This window comes from Zootoca vivipara, chromosome 11 (assembly GCF_963506605.1).
Source record: "Zootoca vivipara chromosome 11, rZooViv1.1, whole genome shotgun sequence".
In the NCBI taxonomy this organism is placed as follows: domain Eukaryota; kingdom Metazoa; phylum Chordata; class Lepidosauria; order Squamata; family Lacertidae; genus Zootoca; species Zootoca vivipara.
In genome coordinates, this window is record NC_083286.1 from 53,455,708 (window position 1) to 53,476,084 (window position 20,377).

At 44.1% G+C, this 20,377-nt stretch overlaps 1 protein-coding gene across 1 annotated transcript; it reads left to right on the plus strand.

The window, feature by feature from the left end:
- The first annotated feature begins 454 nt into the window (after positions 1–454).
- Positions 455–19,790, plus strand: CFAP53 (cilia and flagella associated protein 53). The gene is made up of 8 exons (XM_035100700.2): positions 455–566; positions 1,946–2,175; positions 4,018–4,191; positions 8,405–8,708; positions 8,884–9,102; positions 11,331–11,547; positions 14,665–14,767; positions 16,811–19,790. The coding sequence occupies exons 1-8, from the start codon at positions 486–488 to the stop codon at positions 17,031–17,033; spliced, it is 1,551 nt and encodes a 516-aa protein (XP_034956591.2). The 5' UTR covers positions 455–485; the 3' UTR covers positions 17,034–19,790.
- The last annotated feature ends 587 nt before the right edge of the window (positions 19,791–20,377 follow it).

Genomic DNA, 20,377 nt, shown 5'->3' on the forward strand with positions numbered 1-20,377 from the left:
ATAAATGTCTGGTGACATTCTTATTTCATATGTTGAAGGATTTTACCATTTCCAAAGTAATTCATAGATTGGAATGGTCCCCATCCCAATTTTTTCATTGCAATTGCTTTTCTTTCTTTTCTACAGAACACACCCCTTTTTAAACAAACAAACAAACAAACAAACAAACAAACAGAAGTTCGCAATTGTTTCTGCTGTGTGTGCAAATAAGTTAGCCTTGCCTCCCTAGGCTGCAAAACAGCCCGGCCCTGCGAGTTGCCGCGCTCCATGGACCAAGCCGCTTCCTTCGCTTCCCTTCAATTCATCCGCCATCCATTCATTCTAAGGAGCCCGGCTTCGCTTAACGCGCATGCGCAGCAGCAGCAGCCGGAACCTGCGCGCCGAAACTTCGGCCGGAGCGGCGCCGGCGTGATGACGTAGTCGCCGCACGTTCCCGCGTCCCGTTTCCACGGCAACGGCCGCCGCGGCATTACTTCGCTCCAGGCATGGAGGGCGACAGGATGGCGAATCCCTATAGCAAAGTGTCGAGGGTGGTGCAGGGACCCAAGCCGTTTTCCTACGCCATAGTAAGTCCTTTGAGCTTTGAGGGAGAAATTGGGGAGCGCGGAGGGGACTGGTTTTCTTATATAGGGAGGGTTATATCACCCCTCCCCAATAAACACTGTTTGTCTAAGGGCACAAGTAACTAGTCCTCAGTGAGGCCCGTCAGCGCAACGCTTCGCTGTGGGATGTAAGCCCCGCTGTTTATGTATTGTTTATGTATTAGTTTATGTATTGTTTGTTTTTGTTTTATTTTATTCATTCCATTTATCATTTGTTTCTTGAGATTTATGCACTGTTTTATTGTAAAGGGGTGGGTGGGGATTGGGGTGGGGTGGGGTGGGGGCAGGCCCCTAAATCCACTCAGCCTAGTCTGCAAAGCTGAGGCGAGATACTGTGGAGAGGGCAGGTTTCATCCCTGTGTCTCCCGCCACCCTGTTCTGACCCACTACCTATCCCTGCCCCCTATTCGCCCCCCCCCAATACCCTCCCACTCAGGCCCCTACCTCCACATGCAATGTTGGGCCTTGTTGCTGCAAAAGGCCTGTTTTCAGTTGGTTGCTGTGGAATTTTGTGATGTCATCTGCTGGCGTGGCTTTTGAGGCAGCAGTGGGTGATCCTCCAGCACCATAATTCAAAAGCATCAATTCTTCGGCGATCAGCCTTCTTTATTGTCCAGCTCTCACTTCCATACATCACTACTGGGGAAACCATAGCTTTAACTATATGGACCTTTGTCGGCAAGGTGATGTCTCTGCTTTTTAAGATGCTGTCTAGGTTTGTCATTGCTTTTCTCCCAAGAAGCAGGCGTCTTTTAATTTCGCGACTGCTGTCACCATCTGTAGTGATCATGGAACCCAAGATAAACAAATACATAAGTTTATTTGGCTTTTCGTTGTCTGTGTATATTTATCTTGTGGTTAAAGTAGCCTTGAGAGTTTGCTGCTTTTGGGTGGTTTTTTATTTTATTATAAATAATAAATTATCATTATAATAATGAGAATAGGATTGCAGCAGCTTCTCCTTTCTGACATCGGCAGGTCAGGTCACGTTTTCACATTTGGAGATGTGGGCTGCAGTCCCTTGTACACCTCTTCCTTGGAGTCAGCCCAGGGATAGACATAGTGCTCATAATCAGTGTTGTCATTTTATTTGTATGAGGTGCATCCTTCCCCATCTTTATTAACTTTCAGGAGGACTTTGAAGGCATTCCTATTTACCCAGACATTTGGTGGCTGAAGTTCCTGGCAACCCTGAGATCACTGGATGAAATAATGTTTTTATATGTAATTTCTTTAAAGCAGCGTCCACTTCGTACAGAGGAAATGTGCTCCACTTCCCTTCACCCCCTTGATGTAAAATCTAAATCCGATTCCTGTTACTAAAGACATACTTCCTCTTACAGAGGGCCAAATTTCCCAAACCGAATGACGCCATGAAGCAAATCCTCCTCTGGAGGGAGCAAGAGAAACTGCGCCATGCGGCCGCGATGTACGCAAAGTCCCATCTCCTCGGCCGCCAGATCATCGAAAGGGAGGATCGGAATGAGCGGAAACAGTTCCACCGGATTGTGCAGAAGAGGGTTGATGTTGAAATGCAGGGCTACCTGGCAGGACAAGAGGAGAGGAAAGAAAGGTAAGCAAGTCAATCGAGTGAGCTGGTGATTCAATCTTGGGTTTCTGCCTTTAATTAGAGGAGGGCATGCAAAGATAAAATTTGCATTCATTTCCTGCTCACTTTTGCCTCTTGGTTCTTCTGCATGTGGGCCCTGGAAGGCTGCCCATGTGGGAATTCTGCCCTCAGGCTGAAAAAAGGGTTCCCACTGCTGCTTTAATGCTACCAAACTGGTCCTTCAGGATGGGGGGAAAACCCAAAATAAACATAAAAGGTTTATTTTCATTACTGTTTAAGTTGATGCGCCTTACAGAAAGCCACAGCAAGTAAAACAGGTCTCTTGCTCACAAGAAGTGTACAGTCTCACAATAGTGAAAGACCTTTGTTCATTGGTAGGCCACTTGCTCTGCATGCAGAAGGTCTCAGGTTCAACCCCCAGCATCTGAAAAGGTCATGAACATGAGAGCTGCTGCCCCTGGTATAGTCTGGCCTGGTATAAGTTGGATACCTGTGTTCCTATGTGTACTTATGCTTTGTTTCTATGGAGAATGGGCCATACATTTAAAGCACATTCAGTACCCACTTAAAACACATAGCTTCCCCAAAAGAATCCCCAGAATGGTAGTTTACTTCTCACATAACTATAATTCCCAGCACCCCTAACAAACTACAATTCCCAGGATTCTTTGGGGAAAACTGTGTGCTTTAAATGTGTAGGGTGGTTCATGAACTGAGATCGGAGGGCCCCAAGCGCAAATACTGACTCAGCCATGAAAGGGTGCTTGTCTGATCTTGGATCAGTTGCTTTCTCTCAGCATCACCTACTTCACAGAGTTGTTGTGAGGTCAAAGTGGGAAAGACTAATGTGTGTTTCTGTAAGCTCTGCCGTGAAATAAGTGGTTACACCAGTGTTTTCACTGAAGGGGTGGGTATTGAGGGTGGATTTAATGGAAATGAGCAAAATGAACTTTGTGCTCCCTGATGGATATTTAAAGACTAGATCCTGCCTGTCTTCACCACTCCAGACGCTAAATTCAGATTTGGGCCATCCCTGGAATTTAGCTAATCAAGCAAGCCTTACTTGGTTTGGCATCACAACTTTGCCCCTATTTTTTAAAATGGAGGGACCAAACCGAGAAGCGGACACGGAGCAATGGATTCAAGCTACAAGAAAGAAGATTCCACCTAAACATTAGGAAGAACTTCCTGACAGTAAGAGCTGTTCGGCAGTGGAATTTGCTGCCAAGGAGTGTGGTGGAGTCTCCTTCTTTGGAGGTCTTTAAGCGGAGGCTTGACAGCCATCTGTCAGGAATGCTTTGCTGGTGTTTCCTGCTTGGCAGGGGGTAGGACTGGATGGCCCTTGTGGTCTCTTCCAACTCTATGAGTCTATGATTCTATGATTCTAAACCCTGGTCTGCAGAATACATGATAAGGAATTCTCTTCCGCATGGTAGGCTAGACAGATCAGGCCTTTAGTACTATTTATTTATCTCATTAAATTTATACACTTACAAGGCCTCACTACTGTCAGCAATGGAGCTGCAGCATTGTGCACTAACTTCAGCTTCTGGATCAAATGCAAGCGAAGCCCCACACAGAGCACGTTGCAGTAACCCAGTCTTGAAGTAACCAGTGCTTGAATTACTGTGGCAAGGCTTCTCCAGGTTCAGGAGCATGGCAACTTGCCCCCAAACGCCTAATGACTGCTGCAAATGCCCTCGTATAGATATTAAATAGAATTCCAGAGATGGGGACACTCTTTCCCTCTGATTCAGCGCGTTCTTTCTTCCACGTTCTGTAAAAAGCCGCAGTTAAGTTTTAACGCCGTTGACAGCGATTTGATTTTTAATACACCCTTCCCAGGCTTCGGGATCTCCTGGAAGCCGAGGAAAAGTGTTACCTAGCTGCAATAGAATCGCTGGGAGAAAGTATGGAGGACAGGCGAGTGAACATGAGAACAAAAGCAAAAACGCTGAGAGATAAGAGGGAAGAAGCTCGGCGGAAGCTTGTGGCGGAAAAACGGGATCAACAGTTCAGGTAAGTTGGTCATAAACGGGGCAGCCCAGGCAGGAGGAATAGGCAGGCAACTTCTCAGTCCATGAATTTATGTGGGGTTTGTCAACATCGTTTAGACCTCTGGGCCCATTTGGACTATTCAGTGAGCACTGTGGGGGCACTATGGCCTCTGGTCACTTTCATCCCCCTCTTCCCCAGAGGACACCACCCCTGTTGAAAATAATAATAATAATAATAATAATAATAATAATAATAATAATAATAATTTATTATTTATACCCCGCCCATCTGTCCGGGTCTCCCCAGCCACTCTGGGCGGCTTCCAACAGAAGAATAAAACACAATAATCTATTAAACATTAAAAGCCTCCCTGAACAGGGCTGCCTTCAGATGTCTTCTAAAAGTCTGGTAGTTGTTTTCCCTTTTGACATCTGTTGGGAGGGCGTTCCACAGGGTAGGCGCCACCACCGAGAAGGCCCTCTGCCTAGTTCCCTGCAACTTGGCTTCTCGCAACAAGGGAACCGCCAGAAGGCCCTCGGTGCTGGACCTCCGTGTCCGGGCAGAATGATGGAGGTGGAGATGCTCCTTCAGGTATACTGGACCGAGGCCACAAGAGTGTGTGTGCATTCATACCAGTACATACACATACACTGCCTTTTTAAGGGATCTGGTAAAAGCTAGAGCCAGTAAAATTAATTTGAGCCTTGAAAAGCACATGGAACTGAACAGGGAAGTAAACAGCCCTGTGATGCCTGGATAAAGGCTGAGGTATAAATTTAATGCATAAGATAAATCAAGGAAGAGCATCCCCCTTTCATCTTCCTCCTTCAGATCCATGCACTTTTCAAATGAGAAAAAGGTAACTACTCTTACGATGTCATGGCCACAAGGAGCAATGGGTAGGGTTGCTCCGTTGCTTTGGGGCTCCAGGGAGGACCTCAGGAGGACCACTGTATGAACACCATGGTGGCAAACCCTGATTTAGAGTGTTAAGTGTGGCGGAATGAGAAATCATAACCCAACAGTTGAAGACCATTGGATTAATCTTCCAGCAAAACTAGTTAAAGCCTGGAGCCCTGCTTTTGTGTTCAGAATAGCGCTGAGTCCGCTGTTTGGTCCTAAACCAATGAACCATTTTGAATACCAAACCTGCACTTCTTGATGCAGGCTATCCTTTGAAATTCATGCTTCAACAAATTTTGCTGGGCAGTTCTCCAACCCAAAAATGTGTACAAAACCATGTGCTAGGGGGAAGTGTGAACAAAAATGTGTATATTAGTGAAGAAAATGTACAAAAATGCATTATATTAGGGGATATCACTATTATGAGAAATACAGACAAAGGTGTGGCCAGATTTTCATGACAACTTTTTCTTTTAAAAAAGCTTGCAAACTGATGTAATGGCGTAAACTGAACTTAAGACTGGAAAAATGAGAAACTGAGAGAAATCAAAACTGACAGCTTTGTGCATCCCTAATGATGAGAGGCTGCCAGTCATACTTTTTGCTGCTCTGAACATGGTTTGTTTGGGGGGCAAGAGAGAAATATTGTTTTACGGGTCTCTTAAATATATCACATGGAAATGCTTTTGTATCTTCTCTTCTTTTTACAACAGTTTTCCCCCTCTCTCCCCCCCCCTGCTGAGACTTGTATGGAAATTGTAGTTTATTGCCTCACCATTTGAGCTTTGGAGGCATTTATTATTTATTTACATATGTATATTAAATATATTTTGGATGGCTCTAAAGTGGCCATATAGGCATATCACTCTCTCTATTCTATCATAACGTTTGTCACTTCTTGCAAAGGAGAGAGTGTAGTCACACGTGATTCTGCCTTGCTCCCATAAAAATGGATAAATGCTGGTAAGGGGCACCAATTTGGCATCTGACTTCCATAAGCAACATTAAAATTTCACAGCTCTTGACAGTAGAGAAGCTTAGGACAGCAAAGTGAAATAGTTGAACAACCATCTGTGAGAGCAGATGTGTATGGGTGGCTGTAAAAGCTGCTTTGGATGACTTATTTTGGTCGGATCAAACAGTTATGGAGCTATTTTGTATTATGAATTACTGCCTTGGCTAACACTTTGATTTAACTCATGTCTGTTACATTCATGTGGTTTAGAAGCTGCGGCTCTGGATAAGCAAGTAGTGCTCTCCTTTCTCTTAAGGGCATTTTGATCTAGAATCTGGATAGATCACTTTTCCTGCAGCAGAAGCTTTTATCACTGCCATCCCATTGCCCTGCTCCTCCCTGATCTCTTCCAGATGTTCTCTTTGATCGTTTAAACCAGTGATCCACTATCCATAGATCTCATTTCTCTCTCTAAATCAGGAGTCACCGACTCTGGATCTCCATATGTGGCAAACGCGCAACAACCGTCAAGTGGTTGCATGCACTAACTATGCATGCCAAAGTCTCAGGTCCCTTTTGCTCTCCTGTCCCCCAAACCCGCCTATATACCAGCTGCTCCCCCAGTTGCCAACAGGGGGTGGGGCGCTGCGGGTGTGGACACGGCACTTTCTCAATAGTGCTCCTGTGCTGCGATTGCTCCTTTGAAAGAGAGAACTTCTGATAGATTGTGCCCTTCGTTTGCAGGAGGCATTCCTTTTTGTACAATATATCCATTCTTGATGCCAATAAGCATGTCATGTTGCTTTATTATGCCTTTTTGTTTTAGCGTATCCAGCCGATCAGCAGTGAATTGTTATTTGCAGAGGCAGCGAAACGACTGCACCTTCAAATTACACTTGGATGGGCAGCAGGCGCTTAATAGCACTCCCCTGCCCCAGCTTCCCCAGAAAGCAGTTGCAGGAAGATTTGTCACAGTGCTGACAAAGATCTGCTCCAGCTGCGTTATGTGATATGATGATTAGTTTGCAACGGTATGGAGAAGAACCCATGGAGTTTCTGGGTGCAGAAAAGTCAGTGGGGGAGTTCTTCTTGTCCGGTAAAAGTGACAGGGTTTGGAGGCCCTTAGGCAAAATGCTTCCGGTGGCACCCCTCCCTGAGTGTGCCTCTCTGCTAAGTTGGCAGAATCTGACAGGTCAAGAGCTGAAGTTGCTTAACAGACAAACCTCTTGGACATTATTACCTAGAAAATGGAGGGGCCTGGGCAGCATCAGGGGTAAGCATGATTGGGCAACTGCCGAGGCCCACATTTTAAGAGGGGTCCCACTGCTGTTATTTTTTATATTCGAAAACACATTTGATCATAAAATAAGTATTCAATTATGTGTCATAAAGCTGTTGTTGTTGTTGTTTAGTCATTTAGTCGTGTCCGACTCTTCGTGACCCCATGGACCATAGCACGCCAGGCACTCCTGTCTTCCACTGCCTCCCACAGTTTGGTCAAACTCATGTTCGTAGCTTCGAGAACACTGTCCAACCATCTCGTCCTCTGTCTTCCCCTTCTCCTTGTGCCCTCAATCTTTCCCAACATCAGGGTCTTTTCCAAGGATTCTTCTCTTCTCATGAGGTGGCCAAAGTACTGGAGCCTCAGCTTCACGATCTGTCCTTCCAGTGAGCAATCTTTGGCTGCATACTTTAAAATGCATTTTGGCAGTATTTCTTTGGACCGAGAACTGTATTTGCAGAATTTGGAGAAGTGTCAAATCCAGAGGATAATTACATTAGGCTGGTTGTTGTGGATCAGGTCAGTTCATATTGCATCCCTAAATATCAATAGCAAAGCCTTTGGGCTATGTAGCCGTCCATCTACCGCACAGCTATGAACCAATAGAACTAGTTACAGGTAGGTAGCCGTGTTGGTCTGATGTAGTCGAAACAAAAAATAAAAAAAAATTCCTTCCAGTAGCACCTTAGAGACCAACTAAGTTTGTCATTGGTATGAGCTTTCGTGTGCATGCACACTTCTTCAGATACTAGCGTTTTTAGCTTTGTTTTGTGCCTGGACATGCATTTTTTAGCTGTAATGTGAATCAGCATTATTGAAGAAGGGCTGTAACTCAGAAGTAGAGCCCCTTGCTTTGCATGCAGAAGGTGCCAGGTTCAATCCCCAGCATCTCCAGTCAGGACTGGTCAGAAATTTTGCTTTGAAACCCTGTGGAGCCGTTGCCTGATAGTGTAAACAGTACTGAACTGGGTGATCCTGTGGCCTGACTCTGTATAAGGCAGCTTTCTGTGTTCCTGATGGCACAGTACTGTGTCCATATGCCTCTTCAGAAACATGTTTCCGCTCCTCCTTTTCTCTCCTTACCCGTGGCTCAGAGCAACTTGTGAGGATGCACGGACACTGTGGAGCAAGAAGCATCTGATGGAGATATGTGAGCACCGGCTGGCCCAGCTGGCCCTGAAGGAGGAACTCAAGAAACAAGAAGCAAGGGAGGAGGCGACCTTCGCAGCTCTTTGGGAAGAGGACAGGTTGGCCAAGGAGAAGCGGGCAGCGGAGGAAGAGCGGAAGAGAGCAAGGTGGACTGAGGGCCAGAAAAACCTCCTTAACGCTCAGCAAACTGTGGTGGCCGCTCAGCGGGAGGAGGCGAGGCGGCTGAAGGAAGAAGAGGCAAAGCTGATGGTAACGTAGCTGGTTTAAGAGCGTAAGATGAATCTGCTGGGTCCAAGACGGCAGCAGCCATCGCTACATCTTTGTAGCGTTGCGATTCTCCCAGTCTAGCCCCCCCCCCCCGTTTTGATGGGCATCATTAAAGCGGGAGGTGCGAGTTAACCATCTCTCTTGCCGCTACTTGTAGGAAGAAGAACGTCAGCTGATGAAACTGGAGAACGAGCGGGCCGAGATCGAGCGGAAGCGGAAGCTAAGGGAGTGCAGAGACATGCTGCTGGATTCCATGGAGGAGAAGAAGAGGCGTCTCCACGAAGAGCAGCAAGAGGAGCTGGCTTTAGACATGAAGATCCTGGATCACATCATGAAAGAATCCGAGGGGGAGACAGAGAACCAAAAGAGGAGGAAAGTAAGGCTAGTATTTAATTCAGGTTTTGAGCTAAAGGCAGCAGATTCCATGTTTCTGGCTTCTTTGCCATTGCCGACCTTTTCACTTGGGAGCCCACAGTGGACTTCCAAGGAAGCCCTGGGCTCATGAAAAAAAAAGGATCAAGCCTCGTTTGAGGATTTAGCACAGTGGAGAGGAACCTGCAGCTCATGGGCCTAATCTGGCCCACCCAGTCCAACCTGTCCAACCTCTCAGTGACCCCTGCCTCCCTGCCTGTCATCCAATGTCATTGTGTGGCGATCAGAGGTTAGTCCTTAAAAGAGCAGGCAGAGAGATCCTACGTCTCCAGCTTTAGCACTAAGCACCACAGCGAGAAGTCGTCTGCTGGTGCTTATAGATTAAAAGGCAGCATTCCTACTCTAGGATGGGAGAAAGGCTGCCGTTTACTCTTATCTTAGATCTTGATGCAATGGTGCTTGGTGCAAAGACTGGGAAAAGAAATCCCTCTGCCTGGTCTGTTGGCAGGGGGATCTTACTAGCCACCTCCACCCCCTTGCTAGAGTAGAGGGGGCTGGAAATGCTGGTGTGTGTGTGCCTGCATGTGTTTGTTAGAGAGAGAGTTTTGTACCTGCATGTCTGGTGTGTGTGTGCACTTGTGACAATGGGTGCAGAACAGAGGTAGGAGCTGAAAATGTGGTTCTTAATTTGCACCACCAACGAACAAGAGGTGGTGACCAAATAAGAGGCTATAATCTGTTTGAAACGATTTATTTCAAATGCATCATCTTCAGAAAACCAGTGAATGCATTTCTGTTTAAAAAAGATAAAAGCATTTATTACCACCACAGTCATTACAATTTATTACCCACCCTTCACGCTTCAGGTCCCAGGGCGAGTTAGAGCAATTAAAACACAACATTAACAGTAAAATACAACATTATGCAATATTAAAAACAGTTTATAGCAACCTACAGTTACAAAGATAAGGTGGGTCCTGAGAATATACATCCGATTCTCACTGGTCAAAAATCAGAGTAAAGAGAACTTAACTGCACGTTACACAGGAATAAGTCTTGGGGAATGGAGCAAAAAGGAACAGGTACGTGCAAATAGCAATTGCATGGAAAACAAAGTGTGCATATTTATTTACTTTTTCTCTCTGCTCACCATTGGAATGTGCCCCCTCGACCCCCAATGGTTGGCAAAGTTTGAATCTAGCCCATAGGTTCCCAGTGCTGAGTTATCATCTTGATTTTCAACCTGCACGAGTTCTCGAAGGTGAGAACAATATTTAAAACCAAATCATTTGCATTATACAGTCCAACCAATAGTGAAATCTGAACCAGCAGCACCCTATTAGTAGTAAGGAGAATAAAAGAAACCCAGCTGGACTCCATCACATTACCATTACAAGAAAGAAGATTCCACCTAAACATTAGGAAGAACTTCCTGACAGTAAGAGCTGTTCGGCAGTGGAATTTGCTACCAAGGAATGTGGTGGAGTCTCCTTCTTTGGAGGTCTTTAAGCAGAGGCTTGACACGCATATGTCAAGAATGCCTTGATGGTGTTTCCTGCTTGGCAGGGGGATGGACTGGATGGCCCTTGTGGTCTCTTCCAACTCTACGATTCTATTCTATTCTATTCTATTCTATGCTTGGCGGTTCATAGCTTGCCTAAAAAGAAAAGCCGTAGTGACAGATCACCTAAAATAGGCAAAGTTCTCAGATAACACCGAATGTCGAGCGAGGGAAGGACTTCTCCAGAATTAGCAAACCGTGGGCCATTTCTGTGCATTATCCCTTACAATGTAGAAGTGCTGCATATAAAGTCATACGTTAAAGTCAGGAGTGATGAAATGTTTTCATTGCTAATGTCAGCCCACAAAGTTTTTTTTCTTTACCCCCTGCTACTTTCTATCCTGAATTTACTGCCAGTCAGTTTCATTAGGTCACACTGAGATCTGGTATTAAGCGAGCAGGCAAAAGATTTATTTCAATCTCCAGGTAGGGCTAGGAGAAACTGCCTGTCTGAAACTCTGGAGAGCTGCTGCCAGTCAGTGTAGACAATACTGAGGTAAAAGGACCAATGGTCCAACTCGCTAAGGAAGGCTAAGGAGATGATGAGAACTTAGGTTTCGAAGCTTGTTCTCAATGGCCATATTCTCAACGGTGTATAAAACTGCAAAATCACCATGACTCCCTTTTTATTTATTGTTTTCTGCAACTTGCTCCTCGTCTTTCTTTTGCAGAAAGAGCTCTTGAAAGAGCAGCAGATGTTTAAGGCCTACCTGGCTCAGCAGAGGGAGGATGAGCAGCGCCAGGAAAAAGAGCTGGACAAGCTGCGGGCGGAAGAGACAGCCCGGTTTTGGGCAAAGAGAGCCGCGAGGGAGAGGGCCATGAAGGAGGCCAGGGGCCGCTTGCTCACAGAAGTAATGGATACGAGGAGACTTCAGCTGGAGGAGAAACGTAAGGGGCTGTTGGGGACACGTTATCTGTGGGCCTGATTTACCTTCTATCTTGCACGGTCTGGAACAGGAGAGCAGGCTAAGCTTTAGGAAGCGAGGTCAGAATTGTGCACCTGAATTCTGCAGACTGCATAAATAATGCAAATTAACAGCATCTGCACATCATGAATTCTGCTTCTGTGAATCATGGGAGCAGGAACAAGGAGCTGTGCAAAGAACTGAAACCCCACCCTTGACAAAAGCAAAAGCCTCGCCTGTTTTTCCTGCGCCCTGGCCAAAGATGACGCCAGATGTTCATTGTTTGTGTGCTTTGAAGCCTATATTTTACACTCTAAAGGGCCTGGACGCTTGGCTTTTATAACAAAAACAAAAGCCGAGGTTCTCAAGGCATTGAATTGCATGCCTACCGTGTTCTGCACTTGTACATTGCCATCGTAAATGCGCACAGTCGAGCCCATAAATAGGATTGCCTGCCCCCACCCCATATTTTATTAAGGATTTCCCCCTCCCAACCCTGAATCAGCCCAGCTCATACCCATATCCTCATGAAGGTAATATGCATGCCCAGAATGCCAGCACCTTGATTTGTGCTCAGTAGTTCACAGCCAGCCAGTCCAGTGCTTTAAGGATCAGTGTTGCATGATCCCACTTTGCTATTCTGCAATAGCTGTAGCCTTTTGACTGTTTTCAAGGGCAGCCCCACATACAATACATTGCAATAGCCCTGCTGGGAGGTTACCAGGGTAGTAAACACATGTAATAAAATCCATGATATAATATTGCAGCAGGAACAGGGATGGAACTACCGGTAATCAGGAAAGGCTTTTGCCATTTATTTATTTTTATTTCATTTATTTGTTGAATTTGTATTCTGCCCTAAATCCGAAGATCTCAGGGCAGTTCACAACATAAAAAATACACTATAAATGCACAAAATACAGAATAAAAACAAGACCTGCCCCCTACAAACCAATAACCCCCTCCACCCACCCACTCATCCATTTAAGTAAGTTTTTTTTGCTGTTCAATATGTATTTTTTATTCCCCCCCAAATATTTTTATTTGTTTTATATCAACAATAACAAAAACAACAGTAAAACAATACAACAAAAGATACTAACACAACAACAAATGAAAAAAAAAACCCAATACATCCTGTCTTTCCATCTATTTCATTAACCACTGTTATGTGGGCTTCCCCAAGTCCCCCCATCTGATTTTCATTTCTATTCATCATTAGCAGTTTCATAGATCATAATCTTAAACATTTTCTAAAACCTAAACATTACTATAACTTCCTAACATCTTAACACTTACCTCTTCATCTTACCTCCTACCTCTTATACTAACATCAACTTCTAATCCTACAGCCTCAATTTTTCTTCCAAAGAGATCCTAATATTTAAAACTACAAAAAAAATTCTAAATAAACTTTAAACTTCTTCCAATCTTCTTCCACCATCTCTTCCTTCTGGTTCGGGAGTCTCCCAGTCAGTTCCGCAAGTTCCATAAAGTCCATCATCTTCATTTGCCATTCTTCTATACAGTAGTTGGTAATTCTTGCTTCTTCCAATATTTTGCTATTAATATTCTTGCTGCTGTTGTGGCATACAAAAAGAAAGTAACATCCTTTTTGGGAATTTCTTCCCCAACCATACCAAGTAAAAAGGCTTCAGGTTTCTTAATAAATGTGTTTTTCAACACTTCTTTTTAATTCATTATAAATCTTTTCCCAGAAGATTTTTACTTTAGGGCATGTTCACCACATATGGTAAAAGGTTCCTTCCAGCTCTTTACATTTCCAGCACTTGTTATCATGTGTATGATAAATTTTAGCTAACTTAACAGGCGTTAAATACCATCTGTACATAATTTTCATCATATTTTCTCTCAATGCATTTAATGCTATAAACTTAATTCCCTTCTTCCACAACTCTCCCAATCCACCATCATAGTATTGTGCCCCACATCTTTAGCCTAGTCTACCATTATTGATTTCACTTGTATTTAAGAAAGTTTAAACTGGTTGCCTATACTCTTCCAGACCCAATTTAAGGTGCCGGTTTGAACCTATATTATTATTATTTTATTTACAGTGGTACCTCTACTTACAAATAACTCTACTTACGAATGTTTCTACTTACGAACAGAGTTCCGTCCGCCATCTTGGATGTGGTTTAGATAGGATTTTTTCTACTTACTAATTTTTAGATAGGGTTGCTTCGACTTACGAATTTTTTCTCTCAATGCATTCCTATGGGATTCGACTTACAAATGTGCGTTCGGATCGCATTAAATTCGTAAGTAGAGGTACCACTGTATTTGTACCCCGCCCTCCCCGGCTGGAGCCAGGCTCAGGGCGGCTGACATCATAAAACCAACACAGTATACAAAGAATATAAACAGGCAGTCAATTAATTAAAATACATTTTAAAGTTAGTTTAGAGCAAATTAAAATCGGGACAGATGGCAGTCCATGTGTAAAATTGAGAGTGGTTAATATTCTCCAGGGCCAAATGTTACCACTGGTCTTATAAAGGACCTGTGAGTGGGCAAGGAGGCCTCTTTAATGCTTGTTCTTATACAGAAAGAAAAGAATCAGACTGAACCAAAGGCCTGGCGGAACAGCTCCGTCTTGCAGGCCCTGCGGAAAGATGTCAAATCCCACAGGGCTTATGCATTCCAGGGCCACAATACCTGATTAATTCCTACTCCAGACAAGAATATAACTGCCCATTACAAGTGTCTCCAAGTGCCTCCTCTGAGAGAGACTTGAAGGGTGTGAATAAGGAGCAGGGCCTTTTCGGCTGTGGCCCTCTGCCTGTGGAATGGTCTCCTAAGTAAGGCCTGCCTGGCATGAACAGATAACAAACAGCTAGTGATGCTCTGGGTTACTGATAACCACCCCCTCCCGCCCAACCTTGTGAAAGCTGTTGTTTTATGTATCGATTTGATTGTTTTGATGTTGATGGTTGTTTTTAACTATTTTCCGGCTTTATTGTGCAGATACTGCCCTGTGTTAGGCGACCAAAAGACTGAACACATTGTAATAGTTAATTCATTAACAAAAAAAACCAACAGCATCGGCCAATTGCTTGTTCCATTTTTTGCCTCCTAGTGCAGAGAAATGCCCAAGAACAAGAGGCCCTGAATAGGGACAGGGAATTGTTAAACGAAGCCATTCTAGAATTCAACCGTCTAGAAGAGGAGAAATATGCAAGGTAATTGCTCTTGTCTTGATCCTTTCAGCAGGGCTGATTATACCTTTGTGGTAAAAACCCAGCAAACTATGCCACTGTAAATATTCCTGCGTATAAGACTACCGGTACTTTTTAACCCAGAAAAATCTTCTCAAAAGTCAGGGGTCGTCTTATACACCGGGTCGTATTTCTCATACGGCGAGTATATCCCAAACTCTATATTTTAACTGGAAAAGTTGGGGATCATCTTATACGCCCAGTCGTCTTATACGCCGGAATATATTTGCAGGGAAAGCCTCAGCTCTGTAACCTATACAGGCAAGGCAAATTGTACACATTTTCATATATCTTTTCCAGAGACATTGAGGCCTTGAAGCTCCTAAGTAGCAGTGGTTAAAAGCAGGGAGAGTGCTGCAATTTGGTGCAAAAAGTCCTGAGTTCAAGTGTTCTTAGAGAGTCTCGCTAAAACTGGGAATTAAGCCCTTTTTCCTGCAGGGACATCAATAAGAAAAGAACATGTGGAGAACGCTCCTTCCACATTCCAAAGTGGGACAGATTTTAATAATAAAGTCAGAGGATAAAGGATGATTTTCAGCTTGTGCTTAGAACCCTAACCAATTTTCTAATAGGGATAGCAAATAGTCATTCATAGCGCAACCCTATGCAACTCAAAAATTATATTTTTATTCAGCATTTCCCCCCAAACTCCACACCACAATACTGTGTGTTGAATACAGCTAAGTCATATGGAGTTGCGACACTCATCTCGCTTTCAGGCCGAGGGAGCCAGCATTTGTCCACAGACAGCTTTCTGGGTCATGTGGCCAGCATGACTAAACCGCTTCTGGCACAATGGGACACCATAATCAGAGTAAAGGTAAAGGGACCCCTGACCATTAGGTCCAGTCGTGACCGACTCTGGGGTTGCGCGTTCATCTCACATTATTGGCCGAGGGAGCCGGCGTACAGCTTCCAGGTCATGTGGCCAGCATGACAAAGCCGCTTCTGGCAAACCAGAGCAGCACATGGAAACACCGTTTACCTTCCCGCTGTAGCGGTTCCTATTTATCTACTTGCATTTTGACGTGCTTTCGAACTGCTAGGTTGGCAGGAGCTGGGACCAAGCAACGGGAGCTCACCCCGTCACAGGGATTCGAACCGCCAACCTTCTGATCAGCAAGCCCTAGGCTCAGTGGTTTAACCACAGCGCCACCTGGGTCCCTTAATCAGAGTAGACCCATTTAAATCAGTGGACTTAGGTTAGTCACGCCCACTGATTTTTTCAGTGGGTCTACTCTGAGTATGACTTAGCTTGATTTAATCCTGTATATTAGAATAGGGACGTGGGTGGCACCATGATCTAAACCACTGAGCCTCTTGGGCTTGCCGATCAGAAGGTCGGTGTTTTGAATCCCTGCGATGGAGTGAGCTCCCATTGCTCTGTCCCAGCTCCTGCCAACCCAGCAGTTCGAAAGCACGCCAGTGCAAGTAGATAAATCGGTACCGCTGCGGTGGGAAGGTAAATGGCGTTTCTGTGTGCTCTGGCTTCCATCACGGTGTCCCATTGTACCAGAAGCAGTTTAGTCATGCTGGCCGCATGACCCAGAAAGCTGTCTGTGGACAAACATTGGCTCCCTCGGCCTGAAAGCAAGATGAGCGCTGCAACCCCATAGTCACCTTTGACTGGACTTAACTGTCCAAGGGTCCTTTATATATTAGAGTACAATAACAATAGGTGGAGGGGGAAGAGAGGGAGTGCAAAGGCAATGAAAAGGATAGAAAAGCAAGGTGTGTAACATGGAGGACAATAATGCATCCATTAAAGGATGCATTATTTATTCAAAGGTGCACATTTATTCAAAGATGTACTTTTATTCACGGGTTTGCTGGAAAAGAGAATGTGGAGTGAGCCTCCTTCCTGGCCTGCACAGAACAGGGTGTGGGAGAATGGCCTGCAGAAAGGCTGTGTGCCTTCAGACCATGCCCTGGAAGGGAGTGTGTTAAAAGTGTTAAGCAGCTGCTGCTTCTGTTTACACTCACCCCTCTTTGTTATGTTATCTGCAGGCGCATACAGCAAGCAAAGGTGTATCAGGGAGAACTCAATGCTCAGATGGATTACAAAAAACAAGCCCGTGATCTTGAGAAGGAAGAAGAACGCCGTCAATATGCTTTGTCCCTGGAAGCGGAAAGGCTTTACCAGCAGAAGATAGCGGACATCATCGCAAGACCTTACATGAAGTTGTCAGATCTCCATCCTTTGCAGAGGTACCTTGCCAGCAGTTCTTAATCTTTAAACTCCAACCAATTTCCTTTATACAGATCTATATTTATAATTCACTGCATTTAAAAAGCACCTTCTACTTGTGTACACTGACTGAGGGGGAAGAAGACTCTAGAATACCACGTTTCCTAGCTTCTTTTCTTGGTCAAGCAAAACCTCCTTTTAAAAATAAAATGCTGTCGGAAGTTTTATGTTTTAAATAAAGAACGTTGCATGGTGAAATTGACTGACTTCAAAACCTTTTCTTTAAAAACACTTTTAGTTGTACAATTCAAAATGAATGCCTATATGCTGTACTTTTGCAAGTTATTTGTAATAAAAAAGCATTTTCATTCCCTCTTTTTTTAAAAGAAAGAGAGAAAAGGTTGTCTATAATTCAGCATATTTTCAGTTGACATTCCTCGCTCCCACCTAAGAACTGGTGTACCCCCTCTGTCTCACTGTGGTCAAGCAACCTGCAGTCCTGTGTACCATGTTTCTCCGAAAATAAGACACTGTCTTATATTAATTTTTCCTAAAAAAACACACACACTATGGCTTATTTTCAGGAGATGTCTTATTTTTTAATTAAGTATGGTACAGTTTAACCTACAAAGTTAAACTGCCTATCACTATGGCTTATTTTCGGGGTATGGCTTATATTCCTTGAATGCTAAAAATCCTGCTATGGCTTATTTTATGGCTACGTCTTATTTTCGGAGAAACAGGGTACATATTGCCAGCACGTTCCTTTGCAGAGCTGAGACTTGCTATACTTACAGCTAGATCAACAGAAACTAAGCAAATGAGGCTTTAAGAGATGTTCTGGACAAAACCTGGCGTATTCAGTTTCTGTGTGTCCAGCTGCCATTAAAGTTTGCAGAAGCAGGAGCAATCAAAACAAAAGTGGCAATGTTTATCTGGACACAGCTGCCTGGCCAGTTACCCCAAATCTCTAGCAACCTCTGAGGAAGAAACCATAGGCAAGTAAACAGGGCTATGCAGATGTGTTCTCCCCACAGATTGGGGAAGCTGCCTTATACTGAGTCTTGTGGGTGACAAGGTAGACTTGATACCTACCAGCTGCATGCTCGTTTTGTTGACAATAATACTCCTGCCCCTTCCACTTTAAACATGGACAGTAACCATGGCTGCCTCTCGGCCCCATCATTCGTTTTGTCTTTGGATCACAACTATAGGACAAGTGCTGAATCGCACACCACGAGGGGTTCAGTGTATTCAATCAGAAATCTGCTTTACAAGTCAGCTTGTTGTCACAGTATTACTGAGCAAGCTCTTGAACACATTGATCCTGACTTTCCAAGTATTTATGGAAAGCTTCCGGCATTTGTACCTAGCAACAGAGTGACTCATTTTGTGCTGCATCTTCACCCCAATACTGGAAGATTCCCACCTCCTGAATCCTGTTGATTCTCCCTCATTCATCTTCCTGCACAAAGCTGAGTGAGTTCCATCCATGTTTAGCTGGTTTTGAGTCAGAGGTTACTTATGCTTCAAAACCGTAGGCAGCAGTGATTAATCAGTTTCCCAATAGCACAGTGTATTGGCAAGCATTTCCTATTTTAATGACTCTGTGTGTGTGCAAGATCCCTTTACAGCTTCACAATACACAGGAGTCCTGCAAACAGGACTGAGATGATTTACAGTTTAATAAGCAAAATGTCTAGACTTTATAGTTAGAAGAAAATGCATTTTTCTGTTTTGTTCCTTATCAAGGTAACATAATAGGTAGCATGTTCTTGTCTCAGGCAGACGTCTGTCCCATTACCTGCAAAGTAGGGCCCCTTTGAATTGAGATTTTGGGAACTCACCTATGGTCCTTCTCAATTTAAGACCTAGACTCTACTACAGAGCTATAGCCCTTCCTCAATTTATTTTATACACACAACACACTTTTAGCTAAATGCTGCCTCTTTAGTTATGTGCTTTTAACTACTGCTATTTTAATTGTTTTGTCAAAAGGGTTAAGAATAAAAAAGGAGCTGCCTTGACTACAGTTTCTATATAAAGGGGGGTATTAGTCATGATAAAACATGCATAAATAAATATTACAGGCTGTTGTCTTCCCTTGGCAGCAGAACAAGCTGCCTGGGAATTCCTGGAACAAGCCAGGCAATGGCTTTAGTTAGCAGTCAAGCTGGAGACTCTAGGTGTGGTCAAGTAAAGGTGAGCATTCATCCACATATGTACTGTTTTATTTATACCCCCACACCCTGCCGCCACTGGCTTATGGATCTTAGGGTTGGCAGGCCCAGGAAGAAATCAGATAAATATGATAGTTCTCCTGGGTGGAGTTTGGAAAGATCTAGCAGCTCAGAAACTGAGCCCGTGCAAAATCTTGCAGCGGGTCAGGGGTAAAGCCAGAAGGAAACTAGTTATGATGCAGTCGCTGTTCTTGTAAGTAAGTTTTGCGTGTGCCATGCAGAAGACTATGAGAATGAGGCCTCCCCGCTCCAATTCAGAACACCTGGCTGCACAGCAGGCAGGAATTCAACAGGTGCAGCTTTCAAGTTTGCTGCATCTTCAGTTGTGGTATATCAGCCTGTCGCAAGATTTGTCCCGAAACCCACAATGATTGCTCTCATGCTCTCTCTTCCCCTGCCCCACCCCCAAACACAGAGCAAATTTGGATGAATTATCCCTTAATTAGTCAGTTTCTGCTCATTGCAAACTGAGGGGTTAATTGCTTTTATCTCTGAATGGTAGTAAGGCAAGAACTCAGGCTGTTGTAATAATGTATCTGTTGATGGATCAAATGATACAATAGTTTCAAATAGTCTCTTCTGTGGTTGGATTTATTTATAGAAGTTTGCTTCTTCATCAGCTGGAATAAGTTCTAGTATATACACTTCATCTGACGTATAAACTTCTATAAATAAATCCAACCACAGAAGAGACTATTTGAAACTATTGTATCATTTGAACCATCAACAGGGATACATTATTACAACAGCCTGAGTTCTTGCCTTACTACTATTTGTATGTGACCTTCAGTCAAGAACTCCAACTTCTTTACTTATATCTCTGAATGACCTGATAGCTATGATTTGGCTAGCCTGCCCCTGCAATGAATATTTATATGTATTTCTAACATGTAAAATGCACAACATTGCACATAGCGAATCTGATACCTACCTGCAAGTCCCAAAGTCCTCAGAGGCTGCAGTTACTCAGAGCGGGGCTTTGAACGTGGTGGCCCTGTTCTGTAACATAGTATTGCTGCTGAGATACAGCACGTGCCCTTTCTATCTGCACTTTCCAGAAACAACTGAAAATCTCTTTGTTCTTCCTGAGCTGGATAAATGGGTTTTTGTCATGAATAGGCTTTTGTTTTAAATGTATCTGCTGTG